We start from the raw sequence: 19821 nt of genomic DNA on the forward strand, positions 1-19821 counted from the left end.
AGTGCATATAGTACATGCTTCATAGGATCATGCATAACAAATGAAATGCTTAAATTCATAGCCTACCACGATTGCTTGAATGATTAGTTGATCTAGTGGTTAGTATATGAATTTGTTCATGAGTTAGTAAACCCAAGTACTTTATTTAATTTGGATCGTCAACAAGTGACAAGTACAACATTGATAAGATAACCCTTGTAAGAGGTGTGAAGAAGCTTGTCATTGGTTCAAACCGGACTTGAAAGCTTAGGTAAATCAATTTAGTTCAAGTCAACCATAGAAGCTCATGATAGTGATAAGAGTACAAGCACAAGACAACAATGCAAATGGATATCTAGTTTGTTTGTTTCAAGTGGTATCTAGACTCAAGTATTTCATCAAGTATTCACAAGTGATGTCTAGATCAACTCACAAGTGATATCCTATAAGTGGTACTCATGAAGATAGCAAAAGTTCAAGAAATTGTTTTTATTGATAAATCCAACAAGTGGTTTCATACTAGAAAATTCTTTTAAGCGATATCACATCTACACGTGGTATCAATCATGCAAGACGATGGTTCCACAAGTGATCCTTAACTTTAAGTGATCATCAAATGAAGAATGCATCCCTCACCTACAAGAGCTCAAGTTTATCAAATGGATGACCCATGCTATGACATAGGGGGAGGTATCCCACAAATTGGTACCAAGGTCAAAGATCATATGTGTGGTATCTCAAGAAGCTATACAAGTGGTGTCATTCCAACAATCAAGTGATGCCCATAAAAAATGCAAGATTCAAGCCTCAACCATCTACCCCAAATGCAAACATTTGCATCAATGAGAAGCACACCTTTTATGGAAATTGATGATAAAGGAGGGGAGATTGTACAAAGATATGAAAACTTTGGGAGAGATTGAGACAAAGAAGTAGAGGTTGGACATGGACATGGACAAAGACGAAGCAACACTGAGAAATTGAGAAGGATCAAAATTCTTAGACATGAGAAACACACAAGTAGGGGGAACAAGCTCATGAACTTTGATTGATTGCATTTGATATGTGCATATTCATATGCCTGCTTGCATTACATAATTTTTTTAAATTTGATATGCATGCTTGTGTGGTGTATGCTAGTTGTAGAACTTGAATGATGATTTGATAACTAGCATGCATAGGATGGTAGCTAGACTTGTATTTTTACACGGGGCCCTAGAACCTTGCTTATAATGTTGATCTCACGGGGTTTCTAGTATTTTTGTTGTCTAGCTACTCATGGTGCTAAGGAAGGTGTTAAAAGTGCAACTCCGATTGGTATCACACTTTAAAGGTTTATTCTATACATCTTAGCATCATTTGGTAGTAATTACTCTCCCATAATTCCAATCTATGCATATGTGCGAGCTTCAAACCAAACACTCTAGCACATATGTAGGGGGAGCTAATACTACCATTTCGGGTTTGTGGTACTTGTCCAAAATCATTTACACATGGTAAAATTGCTTGGGTAAGCAACATGAATCCAAAAGAGCTTAATTTCCATATCTTTGTAGAGTTGTCATCAATTACCAAAAAGGAGGAGATTGAAATGTCCTTGTTTGGTTTTGGTAATTGAGTGACAACCTTAGGTGAACTAACATGTTTAAGTGAGATACACAGGTGATTAGTCCATAGGTACATGTGTGTGAGCAACATATGCCATGATGGTGATGATGGTTCAAAGATGTTGCAAAGCTCACACATGTGATGATGAAGGAGCTTAATGCACATGAGATATGACATGGAGTCATGTGATCAAGGTGGAGAAGATCAAGACATGACTTGGCTTGATGGACCGGTTGCAAGCATGAAGGGCAAGTCAGAGGCTTTAGAGTGATGGACAACATGGGGTGAAGCTTGAGCAAGACTTGGCACCGATGGATGAAGGCAACAGGTGAAAAGTAAGTGAAGTCAAGATCGATGAACCAATATGGTCACGTGATGATATGAAGTAGATCATATCATTTGGTGATTGGTTGGTGCATGTGTTGCATCAACAATGGAGGAGATGGAATGGAATGCGCAAGGCAAAGGTATAACCTAGGGCATTTCACTTCACCGGTCATAGGTGTGTAGAGAAGTTTATGACCGGGTTTATGATAGATGGCCGTACTATCAAGAGGGGCAAACTTGTTTGCATATCGGTCATCTAGTGCCACTCGAGTGATCTAACTTTGCATCGTCGCTAGGATCGAGTGGCGTGGCAAGTTGAGTGGCTAATCATTTAAAAAATGATTATGAAAATGCTAACACACATACACATGGTGGTGTATACTTGGTGGTATTGGCACATTTACAACAGAGAAGAAGTTGGAGTTGATGAGGATCAACTCGGTGAAGAAACGGAGGCGAGAAGGTGTCACTGTGCATGACCGGACGCTAGCCTCGGTAGGACCGGCGCGTCCAATCAGTGGCAGCTGAGAGCACGTGATCTCAGTCTTGTGACCGGACATTGGCACAAAGAGTGACCTGACGTGCAGGAGCCGTGTCTGGTCAGTGCTGATGTACGCTGATGTGGTGGCGTGAGGAACAACAGTGACGCGTGGCAGTCGGAGAACAACTGGACTCAGGTTCTGTGTCCGATCGTGACTGACCGGACGCGTCCGGTCACAAAAAGAGGCTCAGGAGCTCTTTGGAAATGACCAGACTCAGGCGTAGCAGCATCCGATCATCCTCACTGTATTACATCCGGTCATCACTTGACCGTTGGCGCGCGGCAGCCGACTGTTGAAATCAAGCAACTAAGGTTGAACAGAGGTGACGCGTGGCGTGCATCCATTGACCGGACGCTAGATCGGGTGCGTCTGTTCGATCTGACCGGCGCGTCTAGTCGCCCCAAGCAGTGCCCAGTGAAGGGGTACAAGGCTCTATTTTCATGGAGGCTATAAATAGAAGGGGGTCTCGGCCATGGCTGAGGGAGAGCACCTTGGGGGACTTTATGCCCATGCTTGAGAGTGCTTAGGAGCCCTCGATCTCACATATGCTTGATAGTGATCATCCGATTGTGTGAGAGAACGATTCTAGTGTGATTGCATCATGAGATTGCATCGAGTGGCACTAGGTAATCGAGTTGCAAGCCGGTGGTGCTTGTTACTCTTAGAGGTTGCCACCTCCTAGACGGCTTGGTGGTGGTCTCCGTCGAAGTCTATAAGAAGCTTGTGCGGTGCTCCGGAGAAGAGCTTTGTGAGGGGCATTGTGCTCGCTCTGCGGGAGCCACGAAGAGCAACTCTAGTAGAGCGAGACGTGAAGGGCGACAAGTGGTCCGGCCGGGTCAAGTGCTAGAGCTTGTGGTAAGCACTCCACGTGGGTGAGTGTGACTTGCGGGTCACAACTAGCAAGAGAACCGGCACCAACCTTGGAGCTTGTCTCAATGAGACTAGCGTGTTGGCAAGCATGTGAACCTCGGAATAAAAATCATCGTATCATCCTTGTATTCTCGTTGGTTTGTATCCTCGTTACACAAGCTTGTATTTACATTTCATATACATTGTGCTTGCGTAGTTGCTCTTGTAATTAGTTAGCTTGTGTAGCTCACTAGTTACCTTCTTGCTTGTGTAGTATAGAAGTAGCTCCCTTACGTGGCTAATTTGGTTTGTATAACCTTGTTAGTCACATTGCTTAGTTTGTGTAGCTAAGTATTTGCGCTCTCTAATTTGGCATTGGTTGCCTTGTTATTGAGCATTGCTAGTGAGCTCAGTGGCTTTGTGATTTTACTTACTAGCATGTGTAGGAGCTCTCTCATTGCTTGAAGTACTAGTGGCATAGGTTTGTATGACCTTGCTTCTAAAATTGGTTAGGTGAGCTCTAGCTAGCCCGACACCTTTGTTGTCTAATTAGGATCTTTATATGGTGCTTGTGAACTTCGATAGAGGGGTGTAGTCTTGGCTAGACCGATAGTTTTAATTCCGCATTTGTTTCGGTTAGCCGACGTGATTAAGTTTAAGAAAGGACTATTTACCTCCTCTAGTCCGCCATCTAGACCCTACACTTGGTTTGGACAGTAGGATGCCGTACCGATCATCACGGTTTAGCAGTTTTGTCTTGTCCATTCACAGGCGTGCAGGGATGGCGTTTGCACCCGAGATGGCTATCCCCTCATTCCTAGCGGAGTGAGTGGAGCATGCCTGTCCCTGTCAGGGCTGGCGTACTTGATGAAGCTCGACCTCCCTCCGCTCCCTCCCAGGGGTCGGTACGGAGGAGAGGTAGTGCGGTGCTATGTAGCGTGCAGCAGAAGGAGAAGGGAGAGGTCTTGATAGACTGCATGGCTTGGCGCCTGGTGTGGGGCCTTTGCGGCTTTGGCGGGCCAAGGTCGCTGGGCCTCGGCCAGTTGGGCCGCCTGAGAGGCTAACTATTCGGTGCCTTGAGATACCAGGGGTATCACGACCCCGACAGGTATGCTCGTCATGGTTGCCACTGTAGTGATTAACTATACTTCATTTGTGCACATATGTATTGTCACGAATTTACTACTATTTTTAATTAAATTAAACATAAAATGTCTAAATTTCTAACATATGCTTAAAGAGAGTTATATTAACTGCTCAAGAAATATGTTACAATATTCTCTCGTAATTAAAGACTCCACATATTGAGTAATCTACGTGCGCCACACCACTGTTTGTTACATACCTTTTGCCAAATTACACAAGTCCATGAGCCATGTCATTATTCTGTCCCCTCAATGATTGGAATCTCATATCCGAAAGCGTCCTAGACATATGTTTTATATCATTACTCTTTCGTCCCATAAAAAGTATCATTTTTATTTTTTTAAAAGTCAAATATTTACAACTTTGACCAAATATATAAAAGGTAATATTAATACTTATGGTACATAATTAGCATCAGATGAATCGCTGAATATATTTTCATAAACTTATTTGGAGATACGAATGTTGCTAATATTTTTATAAATCTAGTCAAACTTAAAAACTTTTGAAGCTCCATCGATATTCACTTTCACCTAGCCCTTTCCTTGCTAATAACATAGCTTAGCAGTAAGAGAGTAACCCATCCGGTTCAATACAAAAGGATGGATCCTCATTCGGCAATACCCATGCTGCTGCTTAACAGAGCACACGTTTCTTGCATGGAATTCTAATTCGACCTCTAGCCCACACAACTCGTGCATATTATCCTTTTCTAGGCAAAATTTCTATTTGTTTAGTCTTATTGCCAAACCATGGTTCACACTTCGCCATAGGAAAACTTTATTTTGTACGGTATACTCAGTATCAAGATTGAATTTCATAAGGTTTATCCTCCACAGAGTTCAGGCTGCTGCTGCGTGCATCATTATCTTTATCATTAGTTACATGTTTTGTGCATAATTAATCAAAAAGATTCATGTTATAAAAATAATAAATGAAATAGTTTCCTCTATACACCACTATAACTTTTTATGTCAGTATAAATCACTTAGCCAGGCATTTGAATTTATTGCTTTATTCTAGAAAACGTAGTGCTATTTCACTCGTGTGTAATTCCTTTTGAAAACTTATGGCCTGTCTATAAAGTTTGGGCCCGTGAACTTTGAATTGAAATTTGATCCTGATCGCAATGCAAAACGGAATTTTGACAAAAAGAAGAAAAATAAAGGAGGGCCCAACTTAACCAATCAGTTTGATCCAGCGAAGCCCACGCTCCCCGAGCTACGCCTCCACCCTACCCTGTCTTCGCCGCCCACTCCACCTCTCCCACTCCTACCGGCGCCGCCGCCGCCGCCGCAATCCGCCTCCGTCCGGCTCGACCTCGATCCACCTCGATGACCTTATGAGATGTGCGGCGGCGGTACGCTCCCTCCTCCCACTACCCCACCCCGCTCCCGCCGGCGCCGCCCCTATCCACACCTCCGCCCCTCACCTCGCCGCCGAGCTCGAAGCCGGCGACGCCCTCCACGCGCTCCTCTCCACGCTCCCGCCGTCGCTCCCTTCCTTCTTCCCTTGCCTCTCCCTCCTCTCGCGCCGACTCACCCCGCACTCCGTCGCCGACGCCCTCCTCTGCGCCGCGCTCCCGCCCGCGTCCCGCCTCCGCCTCTTCCTCTTCTCCGCGCTCACCCCGCGCCTCCGCTCCCCGCTCCTCCACTCCCGCGCCGTCGTCCCCATCCTCCTTGCCACCGACGCGGATGCCGCCATGTACGACGCCATCGCCGACGCCCAAGCCGCCGGCCTCCAACCCCCCGCTGCCGCATTCGAGGCGCTCATATTCGCCCACGCCTCCGCCGGACGGCACCACGAGGCGGTCGAGGCCTTCTCCCGGATGGAGGGCGAGTTCGGGTGCCGCCCCACCACCTTCGTCTACAACGCCGTCCTCAGGGTCCTCGTCGCCAGCGGTGGTGTCGTTCCCCTTGCCCTGGCGCTATATAACAGGATGGTCGCCGCCGGCTGCCTGCCCAACAGGGCCACGTACAATGTGCTCATGGATGGCCTCTGCAAGCGGGGAACGGTCGTGGACGCGCTCAAGCTGTTTGACGAAATGCTCCAGAGAGGTATCACTCCCAACGTCAAGACACACACCATCTTATTATCGTCGATGTGCAATGCCGGACAGCTGAAGGAAGCTGAGAACCTGCTACATTCCATGGAAGACAAAGGCTGTCCGCCTGATGAAGTCACATACAATGCATTCCTTAGCGGGTTATGCAAGGCTGGCAGAGTTGATGAGGCCATTGAGTGGCTTGAGGCACTCCGTCGTACTGGGACCTTTGTACTTGGCTTGAAGGGTTACAGTTGCTTGATTGATGGTTTGTTCCTGGCAGGTCAGTATGAAAAGGGATTCCAGTGTTACATGGAGGTGTTGGAGCAAGCTGATTTCTCACCGGACATTGTTCTGTACACTATAATGATCCGTGGGTGTGCAGAGGCTGGAAGAACCAATGATGCCTTTGCCTTCTTCGATGAGATGAAAGAGAAAGGCTTTACTCCTGATACCTTCTGCTACAACACGCTGCTGAAGGTCCTCTGTGATGCCGGTGATCTGGATGGAGCTCGCTCGTTGATGTCAGAGATGGCGCAGAATAACGTGGTCCTAGACACCAATACACATACTACCATGATACATGGGTTGTGCAAGAAACAGCTTGTAGATGAGGCAATGCAGGTTTTTGATGGGATGGTGGAAGTTGGTTGCCATCCAACTGTTATGACATACAACGTGCTCATCGATGGACTCTACCGGGCACACAGGCTTGAGGAAGCTCGGATGCTTTTCTATAAGATGGAGGTGGGAAATAACCCTTCCTTGTTCCTTCGGTTAACACTTGGTGCAAACCAGGTGAGGGACAGTGAGAGCTTGCAAAAGCTGGTTGACAGTATGTGCCAGTCTGGGCAGGTGCTTAAAGCTTACAAGCTTCTTCGAGGTATAATAGACAGTGGTGTGGTTCCTGATGTTGTCACGTATAACACACTGTTAAATGGACTGTGTAAAGTGAGGAATCTTGATGGAGCACTGAGGCTCTTCAGAGAGCTCCAAGTCAAGGGGTTCTCTCTTGATGAGATCACGTATGGGACTCTTATCGATAGCCTCTTGAGGGCACACAGATATAATGATGCCATGACATTGTTCCAGGACATATTACACAGTGGTGGCACCCCTAGTCTGTCAGTCTACAATAGCATAATGAGATCGCTTTGTAGGATGAACAAATTGTCACAAGCAATCAACCTCTGGTTTGATGACCTGCCCAAAAAGTACAATCTCTCAGCCCAAGATGAAGTAATTGCTAGTGCCCGAAAAAAGTTTGAAGAGGGTTCCCTGGATGAAGCAGTTAGGGAGCTAATCAAGATTGATCAAGAATATGGTTCGGTAAACTCATGTCCTTACACCATTTGGCTCATAGGCCTCATTCAAGCAAGGAGAATAGATGATGCCCTCAAGATTTTTCATATACTTGAGGAGTTTGGCATTGATATCACACCAGCTTGCTGTGCTCATCTTAGCAAATACCTATGTTGGGAAAGAAATCTAGATTCAGCAGTTGATGTTATGCTCTATACATTGAATAAACGATTCATTATGTCAAGACATGTAGGCAACCGGTTACTTAGTAGTCTTTGTATCCGTCACAGGAGGAAGGACGCACAGGCCCTTGCATGGCGAATGCATCTTGTAGGATATGATATGGATGCATATCTTCGTGAGTCTACAAAAGGTTTGTTATACAATCAATAGAAATGTCAGTAGTGTTTGTAGGGCTACAGAGCTTGCTCTCGAGAGGGCTGCTGATATTTTGAACTTTTTATCTGTACCAATTTGTTCTAGGTAACCCCAAAGTAGGGTTTGATTCACTGAGTTCTTAGCTCTTGCAGTGGATTTTGTAACCCACTAATTCAGTTGTAACTTCAATAATGAGGCAAGCATATTGATACCCTGCAACATATTATTACACTCTCCGAGCTTCTACACAGTTAAAGTTGGGAAATTATCTTCCATACCACCACTTGAAGCTCCCCTTTTTATTAATACCACCAAACTAGTCAATTGCATATGGGCTATGGTCCTACATGTCATTCACACATGCTGATGGTATATATGAAAAGTGCACCTCAAGTGGCGGTACAGATGAAAGTATTCCATTAAAGCTCATTATGCAGTTGCTTGGTTATGGCTGAAACATTTCAGTACTGTCGCTAATCTTGCTTTTTCTCATCTATAAGCGAAGAATGTGGTGCATCCTTCATGCATTAATAGGGCTCGTACTAATAGTTGAGCTATCTTAAGTTCTCATGCATTTTTTTGATGATGTTGGTACTACCTTTTTTCTTTCGCTTTGTAGATTGTTCTGCTTTTATCAAACCGGTTAATTCACTGCTGGGTGGTGGTGGTGGATTTAGCTGGATATGATGCTTTGCATGTAACACCGGTCCAGATTGGGCTGCATCCTTAGTATTTTGTAATGAGGCTGCTCAGGACTCTTTTGTCAGTGTGTTGATATATCGCTGTAGCTACACTTTTTGTTTCTGGAGTTGCAACAAAACTTTTCTTATGTTCATTAGTTTGATACAGAACTAGGCATCACATATTCTGTTTACATATTTTACGTTCTAGATGTATACAGCCAGTCAATAAAATTCTGTTAGTTTTTCTCGGACTAGAGAATGCCCTCTAGATGTATGCTGACATTTTGATCTGTACTGATTTTATTTTAGGTAAAACTGTGTAATAGAGTGTGTTCACTGCTTTCATATCAGTATATCACTTGCAGTGGATTGTGTAGCCCATCAGTTCAGTTTTTAACTTTAACAGTGAGGGTCTGAGGTAAAAACTTCATATTCCACGACACATTACACCCCTTTTCTTGCTTCTCTGGAGTAAAAAAATTATGTAGACTTAGTTGTCTCACACTTTTTGTCTATCTTGTTACTACGTTTAGTTTACTGTAGAAACTAACATTATTTCTTTTTATGATCCTTCTTTGGTCAAGTTTGTTAGCATATCATCATTCTAAGACACAACTGGGCTTGATAGTGTGCTTTTCAGGGAAAATTTGACCAGATGAGGTACTTCAACACGTTTCTGTTGGGCTTTTGGGAAATTGCTTGCCACTTAAATCAGCCTTTATCTTTTGAACCTCTGCTGTAGAAACTTTGAGGGAATTCACAAGTTTCACACAAAACCCAATCTCATCCTTCACCTGTTGTCTCTCCCTGTCGTGTAGCCCACATGCAGCACAAAGCGATCTAACAGGTACACCACGGTTGCCAACATGATAGTCTGTTCACACCATGGCTATGTTGGGGTTTTGTCTTGCGGGTGCATCTAGTGGGAGGTCCATGCTTGCTAGTTTTCGCTGGGTTGGTGATGCCCCATCTTCCCATGCGACCAAGATGAAGCAGCCTAGAAAGTAGGTCACTGATGAGAGGCCTGATTGGCCAGAGCGAAGCCGTGTGAACAGCACATATGTGCGGTGAACACTAACTCACCCAATCTGATCTATTTTCTTGCATGAAATCCTTTACCACCGGACGTTTGTGCCCCTGTCCTTATTGGCAGCTGAGGCATATAAGTTAGATGGCCTCAGTCACTGCATGTAGACCACAAGAGAGGGAGATATAGTTGACAAATTTGGGTTTGTGAAGCTTGTGCACAAAAGCTGTAGTTTTGTGATAAAAAGTTACAATACTTGTAGTTTTGTGTTTCTATGGTCAGCATAGGTTTAGTTTTGTGCAATTCCTGTTTCTACTTTCTGTCGGAAGTCACAATGTAACATTTTTATTTAGGAAATTTTAGAGCTCACAGTATTTTCAGTTAGCTTGAATTTGATACAGAACTAGACATCTTATGTCATTTCTTGATAATTAATGGCCCAAGCACTTTTTGTTACCTAACTTAGGAAATAAATAGCAAAGTTTCTTGTGCATGCAGATTGATTATATTCAATATACGAGATTTTTCATAACATAACTGTGCGATACATTAGCAGTGGATTTTTCTTGCATATCTTGTCTGAACTGAAAAAGGGTTGCTTATCTATTTTTGATTCCTCATGGTTGACTTAATCTAGTTTCCGATTGTTGGTCAAGTTTTCTGAGGTGAAATTTAATTCAAAGTTTCCATTGGTGCCTAGTTTTCTGCCAACATATTGCTAGGGAGACCTACATGGTATTATTTCTATTAGCAAATGTATATTCATGTTATTTGTGAATTCCTGCTAAATATAAACTTTGATGTTTTTTTCACGCAAAAACTTTGATGTATTTATCCTCATGGAGACTTGGGATGAGATCTCTTCATCTATCAATCTTTGAACAGTAAAAAAATGACATGCTAGCATCAAGATTGAATTGAGATCTTCAATGGTGAATTTAATGTGTCCACTACTCTCTTTTTTTTGTTTTTGAAATCTCTCATCTGAGTACAGTTGTAGTATCTGATCATGCACATACACACACTCACGCTACGCACGCACACCACACACACTACTTGTGCACTACTAGACCTACAACTACACACAGATAACAATCACGTCCTTCTTGAGATCATGAGGATCATCCGATCATCCATGGCTCCGTAAACGATGGGCACGTCGCAATCACTTTGTGTCTCCACGCGAGAGAGGCTGCAGACACATATTATGGGGGAAAACCCGGTGGGAAAACACGCTTCGAGAAGGGCTCTGGCCTCCGCACCGGGAGCGCTCACCAACCGAGCTACGGCTCGGTCCCGTGTCCACTACTTACCTGTACAGGTATCTTCCTTTTTACATACTCTCTCCGTTCTAATTTATAGGCCGTTTTGACTTTTTTAGATACATAACTTTTATTATGCTTGTAGATATATCGTATACCTAGGTGCATATAAAAAGCGATGTATCTAGAAAAGTCAAAATATGACCTATAATTTGGGACAGAGGATGGTATTGAATTATAGGTTCACTAAAGCAAGAGAGCTAATTGTTGGCAAATACCTTACTGTGTGTGTATTCATTTGCAGTCCTATGGATGATTGCAATAGAAATGGCTTAGGTTAATATTCATCTGTGCTTCTGTCCTTTGTAGATGAAAGTAGCTGAATGGCACATCTATGGAATTCAATTAGTCATTGAAGCCCAAACAAAGAGTCCTCATTAGCGCAATTTGATTCTAGATTGCACTCCAGCATTTTGATGTGCTGCTATACGTGAAGTCCTTTAGAGGACAATTTTCCTTGCAGTGATTGCATGTATTCTCAACGTGATTCTCACAGTTGTTGCTTGTTAAAGTATTACTTCTTTTATTCCAAATTATAAGACGTTTTGACTTTTCTAGATACATTGGTTTTATTATGCATCTAGACATAGAGTATATCTAAATGCATAGCAAAAACTATGAATATAGAAAAGCTAAAACGTCTTATAATTTGGAAATGAGGGAGTACCATCTTTGTCGGCTTGTTGACAGTGGCTGACCGGTAATTTTGATTTATAACCAAGCCTCTGCTCATGGCTTCTAGTAACCTGCATATAGTCTCAATATGTTCTGTGTCAATTCTTGTATGTATATCTTGATGCTGTTCCCAGTAATAGTTTCTGAAATAATGGAAGCAGTCACTTCAGTTACAGCTGAAGGGAATTAACTCCTGAACTTTGGTAATCAGTAGTACACAAGAGAAGCCATTAACTTGTAAACTAAAAAGATAATCATTTGTCTAACCAAATTTCAGTAGAATGTTACAAAAAGAAATCGCTTAAATTGTGGTGATTGGGGGCTATGTACATTTGACACTTTTGTTTCAGTTTCATTGTTGGGTTTTAATTTCCTTATTCAAATTGGCATCACTGTGAGGACGGAATGAAGTGATGTCGTGGGACTAAAATTTTCTAGGATAGGTCATCGTTAAAACTAAAGTTGGTGCGTTGTTGCACCGGTTATCCTGACAAGCCGGAGCACTTGTGAATTTGTGCAAAATACCAGTGGTGGCAGCACGAGTGATACAAACAAGTTAATGATGTTGAACAAGTTCCTGCCACTACTGTACTTCGAATAGAACAATAACCCCTCCTTGAGGCTCACGAACGGGCTAGTGAGCTTCTCACTCCCAAGTCGCCAGAGTTGCTCATTTGCCTAGTCTGAAGGATTCCTTTTCCTCTATATTTTTTTTCTTCTGAAGTATTCATTAGTTCCATTTTCCAATTCAAATTCGAAATTAGGGAAAACCCTGAATCGTACAACAATGGTTCACCAGTTACTTGTCGTGGCTGATAGATGTAGTCCAAGAGAGACTTAAGCTAATCTATGAGAGGACAAAGCTGGTAGAGGCTGGAACCTGGTCCCATTATCTTGAAAAAAATGAGAGGACAAAGCTTAATTTGCAACTGCTTTGGCGCAAAGCACCATTGGAACAATGTTGGAATTACCTGAGCTGCTTGGTTGTCATAGGTAAGGAAGGCACGTTTCTCTGTTTTAGATTTCTCATGTTTGCTAGCAACCTGAAGGCAGCCATTGATTGACAGCGTTTGGTTGGCAGCTGACCATCCATTCTCAAAGGAGTTACTTTATTGCACCTTCATCTTGAATGCGGCAACATTATGAAGTATTTATACGACAAAAAAGATAGTCTAATATCCTACCAAACAAAGCTTTTTCAGTTCTGTGAAAATGATTGGAACTGGCGGATGAAACTTTGCACGGAAAATTAGGTTAAACTACAGTAATGATACTGTAAATAAGCCCTCTGTCCAGCCGAGCAGATGCTAGAAAAGATAAAAAAGATTTCGGCGAGAGACACACACAGAGACAGTATCATCACCAAGACTTGAGTTTTGGTGCCCTGGACAAGCATGATAAATCCTGACCGCCACGAAGTCATTAATCACAAAAACTTGAATTATAAGCCTAGATGTCAACCACATTAAAATTGTTTGATTACACATACTGTATCCTGGCATTTCTACAATTTGATAAGATACAGACGAAAAAGATGAAATGCATAGGTGGCTCCCTTTTTTCTTTGTTACCCTGATTTGTTCACAGTTCAACATCTTTTTAGACCACCTACTATATGGTTATTGCCAAAATCTTTACTGCCTGGGTAATCCTTGTCTCTGGCTCGTCTCCACTGATGCTCCCTGTCATAGCAGTGAAGAATGTCGTGTTTTCAGAAGCGGCAGTGAAGAACGTCGCGTGCTCAGAACCAGAGAGGGATTCATTGGAAAGCAACTGCGAGCACTTGTTGTAGTAATCCTCCCATGATCTTGATGTCTCCTAAAAATAGCAGTGATCGTTGAAACGAGAGGAGGCTTCATTCGATTGCAACTGTGAGGGACCTCTATAGTATAATACCTGAGCATGGACCTGGATGTGCTCCAGTTCAGTAATTATATCTGAGAAGGGCGGGCGGGCAGATGGAACAGCATCCCAACATTTCTGGACCAAGTTCGCTAGCCCTGGATGTGCATCTGCTGGAAGTTGTGGCCGCAACCCCTGCCTCAGTCAGCAGAATTCGTGTTAACATTATTATGGTGTAGTTTGCAAATACGCGTGGCTTATCCTAGTAGATAAATTGATACTAGAACGTGAGTAGCCCAACTCGTTGGAGGTGGGAGATGTGGTCTACGTCCAACCAATTCAGGTTCGAGTCTTCTTCAATTTGATAAATTTGGATGCTCATTTTTTTTCTTACTGAAAAACTGTCTAGCACCTCCAGGTTGGTCACATTTTAAGTAAATAAATTGATACTATGTGCTAGATCTTAAAGGTCTCGTTTCGATCAGCTAAATTTTTTATAAGTAGCAATAGTTTGGTATGGGCTATAAAGCTAATTTGTTTGGATCAGCTAAACCAACTTTACGTTTTAGTTCAAAAAGTAACTACTAAAAGTGGACAAGCATTTAGAAGCCAAGGAGGATTATAAGGTCCTGTTTGGTGGAGCATTAGTCGGCTTCGGCTTCACCTGGCAAAGTTATTGAAGTTTATAAAAAATCCATTGATAACTACAACATCAAATTAGTTTTATTAAATCCTACATGAAATGTATTTTGATAGTGTATTTATTTGAACTTGACAATGTTAGTATGTTTTCCTAAAAATTTGGTTAAAATAATAGAAGTTTGACCCAGGATAAGACCAAAGTGAACAATATTTTGCCGAGCTTCAGAAACAACCTCAATCACAGCTGCAGCTGCCTGGAGTGGGGTCATGGTATCATATGGAATCTGGAAATCTCAGGGTAAAGACGAGTATTAGTAACGACGATTGACAAACGAATTCCCTGGGCACGGCAGGTAGGTGTAAGATTGCCATAGAAATGACATGATACCTTGGATCTCATGAGCTCGCAGAGTAAAATAGCGAAACTATACACATCTGCTTTGGTATAGTAGGCCTGATTATTTATAACCTAATAAAACAATAATGATTAAAAAAGTTTCCAAAATAAAAAACTGGGTATGCATTACATTTTTTAGTCATTCCAATTTTGGTTAGTTCAACGGATGTCAAATTTTGTTCCAAAAGGTGGAGTGATACCTCCGGCGCCATCCATCTACAGGTCGCTGTTTCAGCTGTCATATCACCCTCTTCATCCTGGAAACTAGGCAAACCGAAATTTGCCACTTTCACAACCTAGATAAATGAGCAGCAAAAACTTAAAAACTTCATATCCTCAATATATCCATTTAAAGATGCACTATCAAGTATCCTCTACTTTCCCTCTCAAAAAAAGAAGTATCCTCTACTTTCACGACTTGCAAAGTATTGCCGATTCAGCGGTTCCTATCAAGAAACTTAATAGCCATACATGATCTTTATCCATTAGAAGGTTAGCAGACTTCAAATCTCCGTGGATGATGCCCTTCTGATGCAAGTAAGACATTCCTCTGCATACGTCTAATGCGAACTTCGTAATCATTGGAAGGTCCAAAACATTATGTTCACTGTGCAAGAAATCAAACAGGTTTCCTCCAGAAATCCATTCTGCAAGATGTAACAAGATATTATTGAGTTATTAAATGAAACAAATCAAGTGCACTCAACATGTATGCTTTTATGGATCAACAATAGCATGTTTTTCATTTCCTACACATCGTTAAGTATGTGATATCAAACAGTAGCTTTACGCCATTTTTAGTCAATGGCACAAAACAAAATCAAATTATTTGTGTTAAAAGAAACTTGTTGAGAATTTAAGATTAAACAGTTGTTAGCATGAACCAGTGGCGGACCCAGGATCTGACACCAGGGTAGTCCTAGTAAAAAATTTTCATGTGTAATACTATAAAATCCAAACAAAAAGTTCGGCAAACTTAGCTATAAATTAACCAAATTATGATAATACATTTAAAAGGTTGGAAACTTACATAAATACCCCCTCCATACTGGTAAAGAAAGTCGTTTAGGACATGATTTAGCATACAAGGAGTGATTAATTAAGGGGTATTTTCCCTGTTTTCTCTTATTAAATAGGGTTGCGGGTATTGCCTATCCAACAAACTTTCGTAGCTGGACTGGTAAGTGCGCTGCAGCTCGAGGCAGGAGGTCCCCCGGTTTGATCCCTCTCAGGCGCGTTATTATTTTGAAGAGCTCGTGGATTTGCGGTGTCTTCGGCCTGGGCTGAGACGAAGGAGAGCATTTGGGCCAGTTTCTCAAGAGTAGTAATAGAATTTTGGGCCAAATTTGTGGGTAGTCCTGGGCCTATCCAGGCTACCCACTGGGTCCGCCACTGCATGAACTCTCACCTGTAATTATGCAAGGTGGCTTTGTGCATGAGCCAACCAATCGAATTATATTGGCATGATCAACTTCCCTGAAAAGCAGTGTGGAAGGTGAAGACAGTATATCACCACTATATCTATATCTTGGTTTATTTGTTAGTACATGCAAAAGACAGCTTGGTGCAGGTAAACTTCTTTTCATTTCCACCCGTTGTTATACAGTTTTAAGCATAATGTATCCAGGAAGTACAACTTCAACCTTAACAATAGAGACTTAACAAGTAGTTTCATAGAAATGCAAAGTACCTTAATTTGTAGATTTCTTGCTTAAAGTCATCCCAAACATTATGATTCAACTTCTTAGAATTTAGAAAATTAATAGCAACGTCCTCGCCAAAGTAAGTACCATGAAACCTTCACATTAGCATGCACACATCATATGAAGAAAGCACCGCAAAATTTACAAGTTAGCCTAATTGGCATATAGTGACTCACATATCACCACAAGATCCAGAAGCAACCTTCTTCCCAATTTGCAGAGGTTTTTTGTCAATATCTGATACACAACCTTCTTCTAGGAATGACAGTTTGTTGTCTCGTTCAGAGTCAGAGATAACAACAGGCGTTTGAGTCCTCCTCGCATATATGGCAGTAACTTTTGTGAAGTTGAGCCAGACCATGAACCCTTTTCAATTTCCTAAAAGAAAGCCAGCGTTAGTCTTTTGGATAGGTGATGAATCTGTACATATTAAATAGGATTTGTTATCATAAATTAGACAAGTTCAGGAAAGTAATAAAAGTGTGTATGAATTATGAATATCCAATTGAATACCTTATTTCTTGAAATCCATTCTTCTAGTGCATTATGCAAACCATTAGTGCCCTGATTGTTCCATGCAAAATTATCAAACTTGAGTAGTGAAAAAAAACTGTTCCATATAGAATATGACCACGACGCCCATATTTTAGTTATACAAAAAGTAGGGCCACAAGTTCAGATGTGCATATTTCTATAAGAAATCTGCTGGTTCAAGGCAATACTAGAGGTTGCTGCCAATGGCAAGAAATAAATCATTGCATTACTATACCTTTCCTTACAACTAAAACTTCAGAATGGATCCCCAAAACTAAATCCTTAAGGATCTTGAAGAACATACTATATATTTATGTCACGGCCTCTCTCTATCAGTGCTAGAAGGGATCGAAGACAATATCCCTGATATGTTGGAGGATGTGGCCTGACCTTATCGGCATGGTTTAGTTAGAACTAAGGACAACCATAATGTATTTGGACTACTCTATATATGAGTGGAACTTATGTTAGATCTTATAATTATTGTTATTTAATAGTAAAGCCGAATGAACCAAAAGATAGGGCCCACTAACAAATAAAAAAGTCAGCTGGAAGCCCAACCGGACCCTTAGCCCCTCCCTCCCCCCTGCTGTCCTGCGCTACGGCATCGCGGCTGGGTGGTGATTTCGTTGCGGCCTCGCGGGGTGCACGGATCTGGTGAACCCCTAGCCAAATTTGACGAACCACTCATGGCCAGTGTGCAAATGGACGGATGGCTCGGGCCGCGGCCTTGTGGGCGGCGCGGATGGCAGCGGCAGCATCCTCGCGAGGGGCGCGGATGGCCGAGGTCGCGGCCTCGCGGGCGACCCGGACAGCCGGCGACAGCAGCAACGACAGCAACATAAGGAGAATTTTTTATATAGGCTGCTTTTGTTATAGACTATTTTATGGCTAATTATGTAATAATGTGGACAATCTATAGAGAATAATTTATCTTCTCACCTCTCTGGAAGCACCGAAGCAGTTGCTAAAGGATGGCGGTGTTGGCCTAATGTGGACAATCTATAGAGAATAATTTATCTTCTCACCTCTCTCGAAGCACCAAAGCAGTTGCTAAAGGATGGCGGTGTTGGCCCGATTAGATCATAGATTCAGATTTAGGAACTACTAGAGGACAGCTTGGTCATTGTCCGCTTGATGGAATTAGAAATGTAATGGCTTGGTCCTTACAATAGCTCTGCCTCTGTTTTTACAGGCAGAAGGCTTTCCTACCTGCTCCAGCGTATTCTGACCACTAAAGTAGATGCTAAGCATATTCTTAAAACAAGGCTTGGAAGTCAAAAAAAAAGTAAAATGCAAAAAAGTAAGATACAAGTGCTTTGACACTAGGCTTATCTATCAATTCTCCCCCTAAGCCTTGTGCCGAGCACAGGAGGTGATCTGTTGTAGCCCAATCCTATCATCATCTCCTGAAACTTGGGCTTTCCTAGCGACTTGGTGAGAATGTCAGCTAGTAGTAGTGGCAATATGGCTGGCCTTGATGGTCCCATCCTCCAAGCAATCCCTGATGAAGTGATACTTGATGCAGATGTGCTTGCTTTTTTCATGGAAGACAGGGTTCTTGGCCAGAGCCAGGGTAGACTTGCTGTCCACTTTCAGCTCAACCACATCCACCTTCGTGCCAACGAGCTCTGCCAGCATCCTTGATAGCCATAGTGCCTGAGTTGCTATAGTGGTGGTGGTGATGTACTCCGCTTTACAGCTTGAGAGGGCCACCATCTTCTGCTTGAGGGACTATTAGCTAACCAAGCAATCACCGAGGAAGAACATGGTCCCGGTTGTGCTCTTGCTGGTATCCACGTCGCCGGCGAGGTCGCTGTCGCAGTAGCTAACGAAGCGCGCCGTGTCAGGAGCTCTGGCGTAGTGGAGGCCGTAGTCCAGGGTGCCAGCCACACAGCGAAAAATACGCTTGACGGACTACAAATGCTCCATCGTGGGCCGCTCCATGAACCGGCTTACGTACCCGATGGCGAACGCTAGGTCCGGCCAGGTATTGACCAGGTAGTGCAAGCTCCCGATCAGCCGCCGGTAATGGGTCGGATCGACCTCCTACGTCGTGCTGTCCCGACTCAGCTTGAGCTTCTCCTCCATCAGGGTGTAGGCCGGGTTGTAGCCTATCATGCCGCCGAGCTTGAGGATGCGCTTGGCGTAGTGGGTTTGGCGGAGGACGATCCCGCTAGCGTCCTGGCGCACTTCGACGCCGAGGTAGAAGCAGAGGAGGCCGAGGTCGCTCATGTCGAATGCCTTCTTCATCTGCGCCTTGAACGCCTCCACCTTCTGCTCTTCAGCGCCGATGATGATGAGGTCATCGACGTAGACGCCGACCAGTAGGACATTGCGTCCGTTGCCCCGTCGGTACACCGCTGCCTCATGCGCGCTCTGCTTGAAGCCCATCTTCTTGAACGTGGCGTCGAGCTTCGCGTTCCAAGCACGTGGGGCTTGCTATAGGCCGTAGAGGACCTTGCGCAGGCGGTACACCTTGCCTTCTTCTCTGATGACGGCGAAGCCCAGTGGCTGGTGCACGTACACCTCCTCCTTGAGGTCGCCGTTGAGAAAGCTAGACTTGACATCCATATGGTTGACTTGCCACCACTCTTGAGCCGCCAGCGCGAGGAGGACACAAATTGACTCCATGCGTGCCACGAGGGTAAAGGCGTCGTCGTAGTCGATCCCCTCCCACTGGACGAAGCCACGCGCCACCAGCCATGCCTTGTGCTTGATCACCGCGCCCTGCTCATCCTACTTGAGCTTGAACGCCCACTTTAGGGTGATGGAGCGATGGCCGTCGGGCAATGGCACCAACTCCTAGGTGCGGTTCTAC

The 19821-nt window shown here is 43.4% G+C and overlaps 3 protein-coding genes across 3 annotated transcripts; 1 reads left to right on the plus strand and 2 right to left on the minus strand.

The window, feature by feature from the left end:
* Positions 1–5667: 5667 nt before the first annotated feature.
* On the plus strand, positions 5668–8436 carry LOC136545882 (pentatricopeptide repeat-containing protein At1g79540-like). The gene has a single exon (XM_066537855.1). It carries the CDS (start codon positions 5794–5796, stop codon positions 8188–8190), a length of 2397 nt encoding a protein of 798 aa, XP_066393952.1. The 5' UTR covers positions 5668–5793; the 3' UTR covers positions 8191–8436.
* Positions 8437–13460: 5024 nt separating this feature from the next.
* Positions 13461–18719, minus strand: LOC136543828 (serine/threonine-protein kinase STY46-like). The gene is made up of 12 exons (XM_066536171.1): positions 18477–18719; positions 16980–17030; positions 16810–16832; positions 16643–16759; positions 16454–16561; positions 16172–16239; positions 15235–15410; positions 14964–15059; positions 14755–14835; positions 14600–14650; positions 13779–13919; positions 13461–13700 (listed from the first exon to the last, which is right to left on the minus strand). Exons 1-12 carry the CDS (start codon positions 18717–18719, stop codon positions 13494–13496), a joined length of 1362 nt encoding a protein of 453 aa, XP_066392268.1. The 3' UTR covers positions 13461–13493.
* A 330-nt stretch (positions 18720–19049) lies between these two features.
* On the minus strand, positions 19050–19394 carry LOC136543829 (uncharacterized mitochondrial protein AtMg00810-like). The gene has a single exon (XM_066536172.1). It carries the CDS (start codon positions 19392–19394, stop codon positions 19050–19052), a length of 345 nt encoding a protein of 114 aa, XP_066392269.1.
* Between the last annotated feature and the right edge of the window lie 427 nt (positions 19395–19821).

Source organism: Miscanthus floridulus, chromosome 3 (genome assembly GCF_019320115.1).
Source record: "Miscanthus floridulus cultivar M001 chromosome 3, ASM1932011v1, whole genome shotgun sequence".
In the NCBI taxonomy this organism is placed as follows: Eukaryota; Viridiplantae; Streptophyta; class Magnoliopsida; order Poales; family Poaceae; genus Miscanthus; species Miscanthus floridulus.

What these genes read in the sequence shown, in the direction of transcription:
- LOC136543828 (XM_066536171.1), bottom strand. Translation starts at nt 18,719, where the DNA reads ATGGTGGCCCTCTCAAGCTGTAAAGCGGAGTACATCACCACCACCACT. An exon ending in TCTGGATCTTGTGGTGATAT is followed by an intron (nt 16,562 to 16,642) that starts GTGAGTCACTAT and finishes GCTAATGTGAAG; the next exon opens with GTTTCATGGTACTTACTTTG. An exon ending in CAAGAAATCTACAAATTAAG is followed by an intron (nt 16,240 to 16,453) that starts GTACTTTGCATT and finishes ACTGCTTTTCAG; the next exon opens with GGAAGTTGATCATGCCAATA.
- LOC136545882 (XM_066537855.1), top strand. Translation starts at nt 5,794, where the DNA reads ATGAGATGTGCGGCGGCGGTACGCTCCCTCCTCCCACTACCCCACCCC.
- LOC136543829 (XM_066536172.1), bottom strand. Translation starts at nt 19,394, where the DNA reads ATGGGCTTCAAGCAGAGCGCGCATGAGGCAGCGGTGTACCGACGGGGC.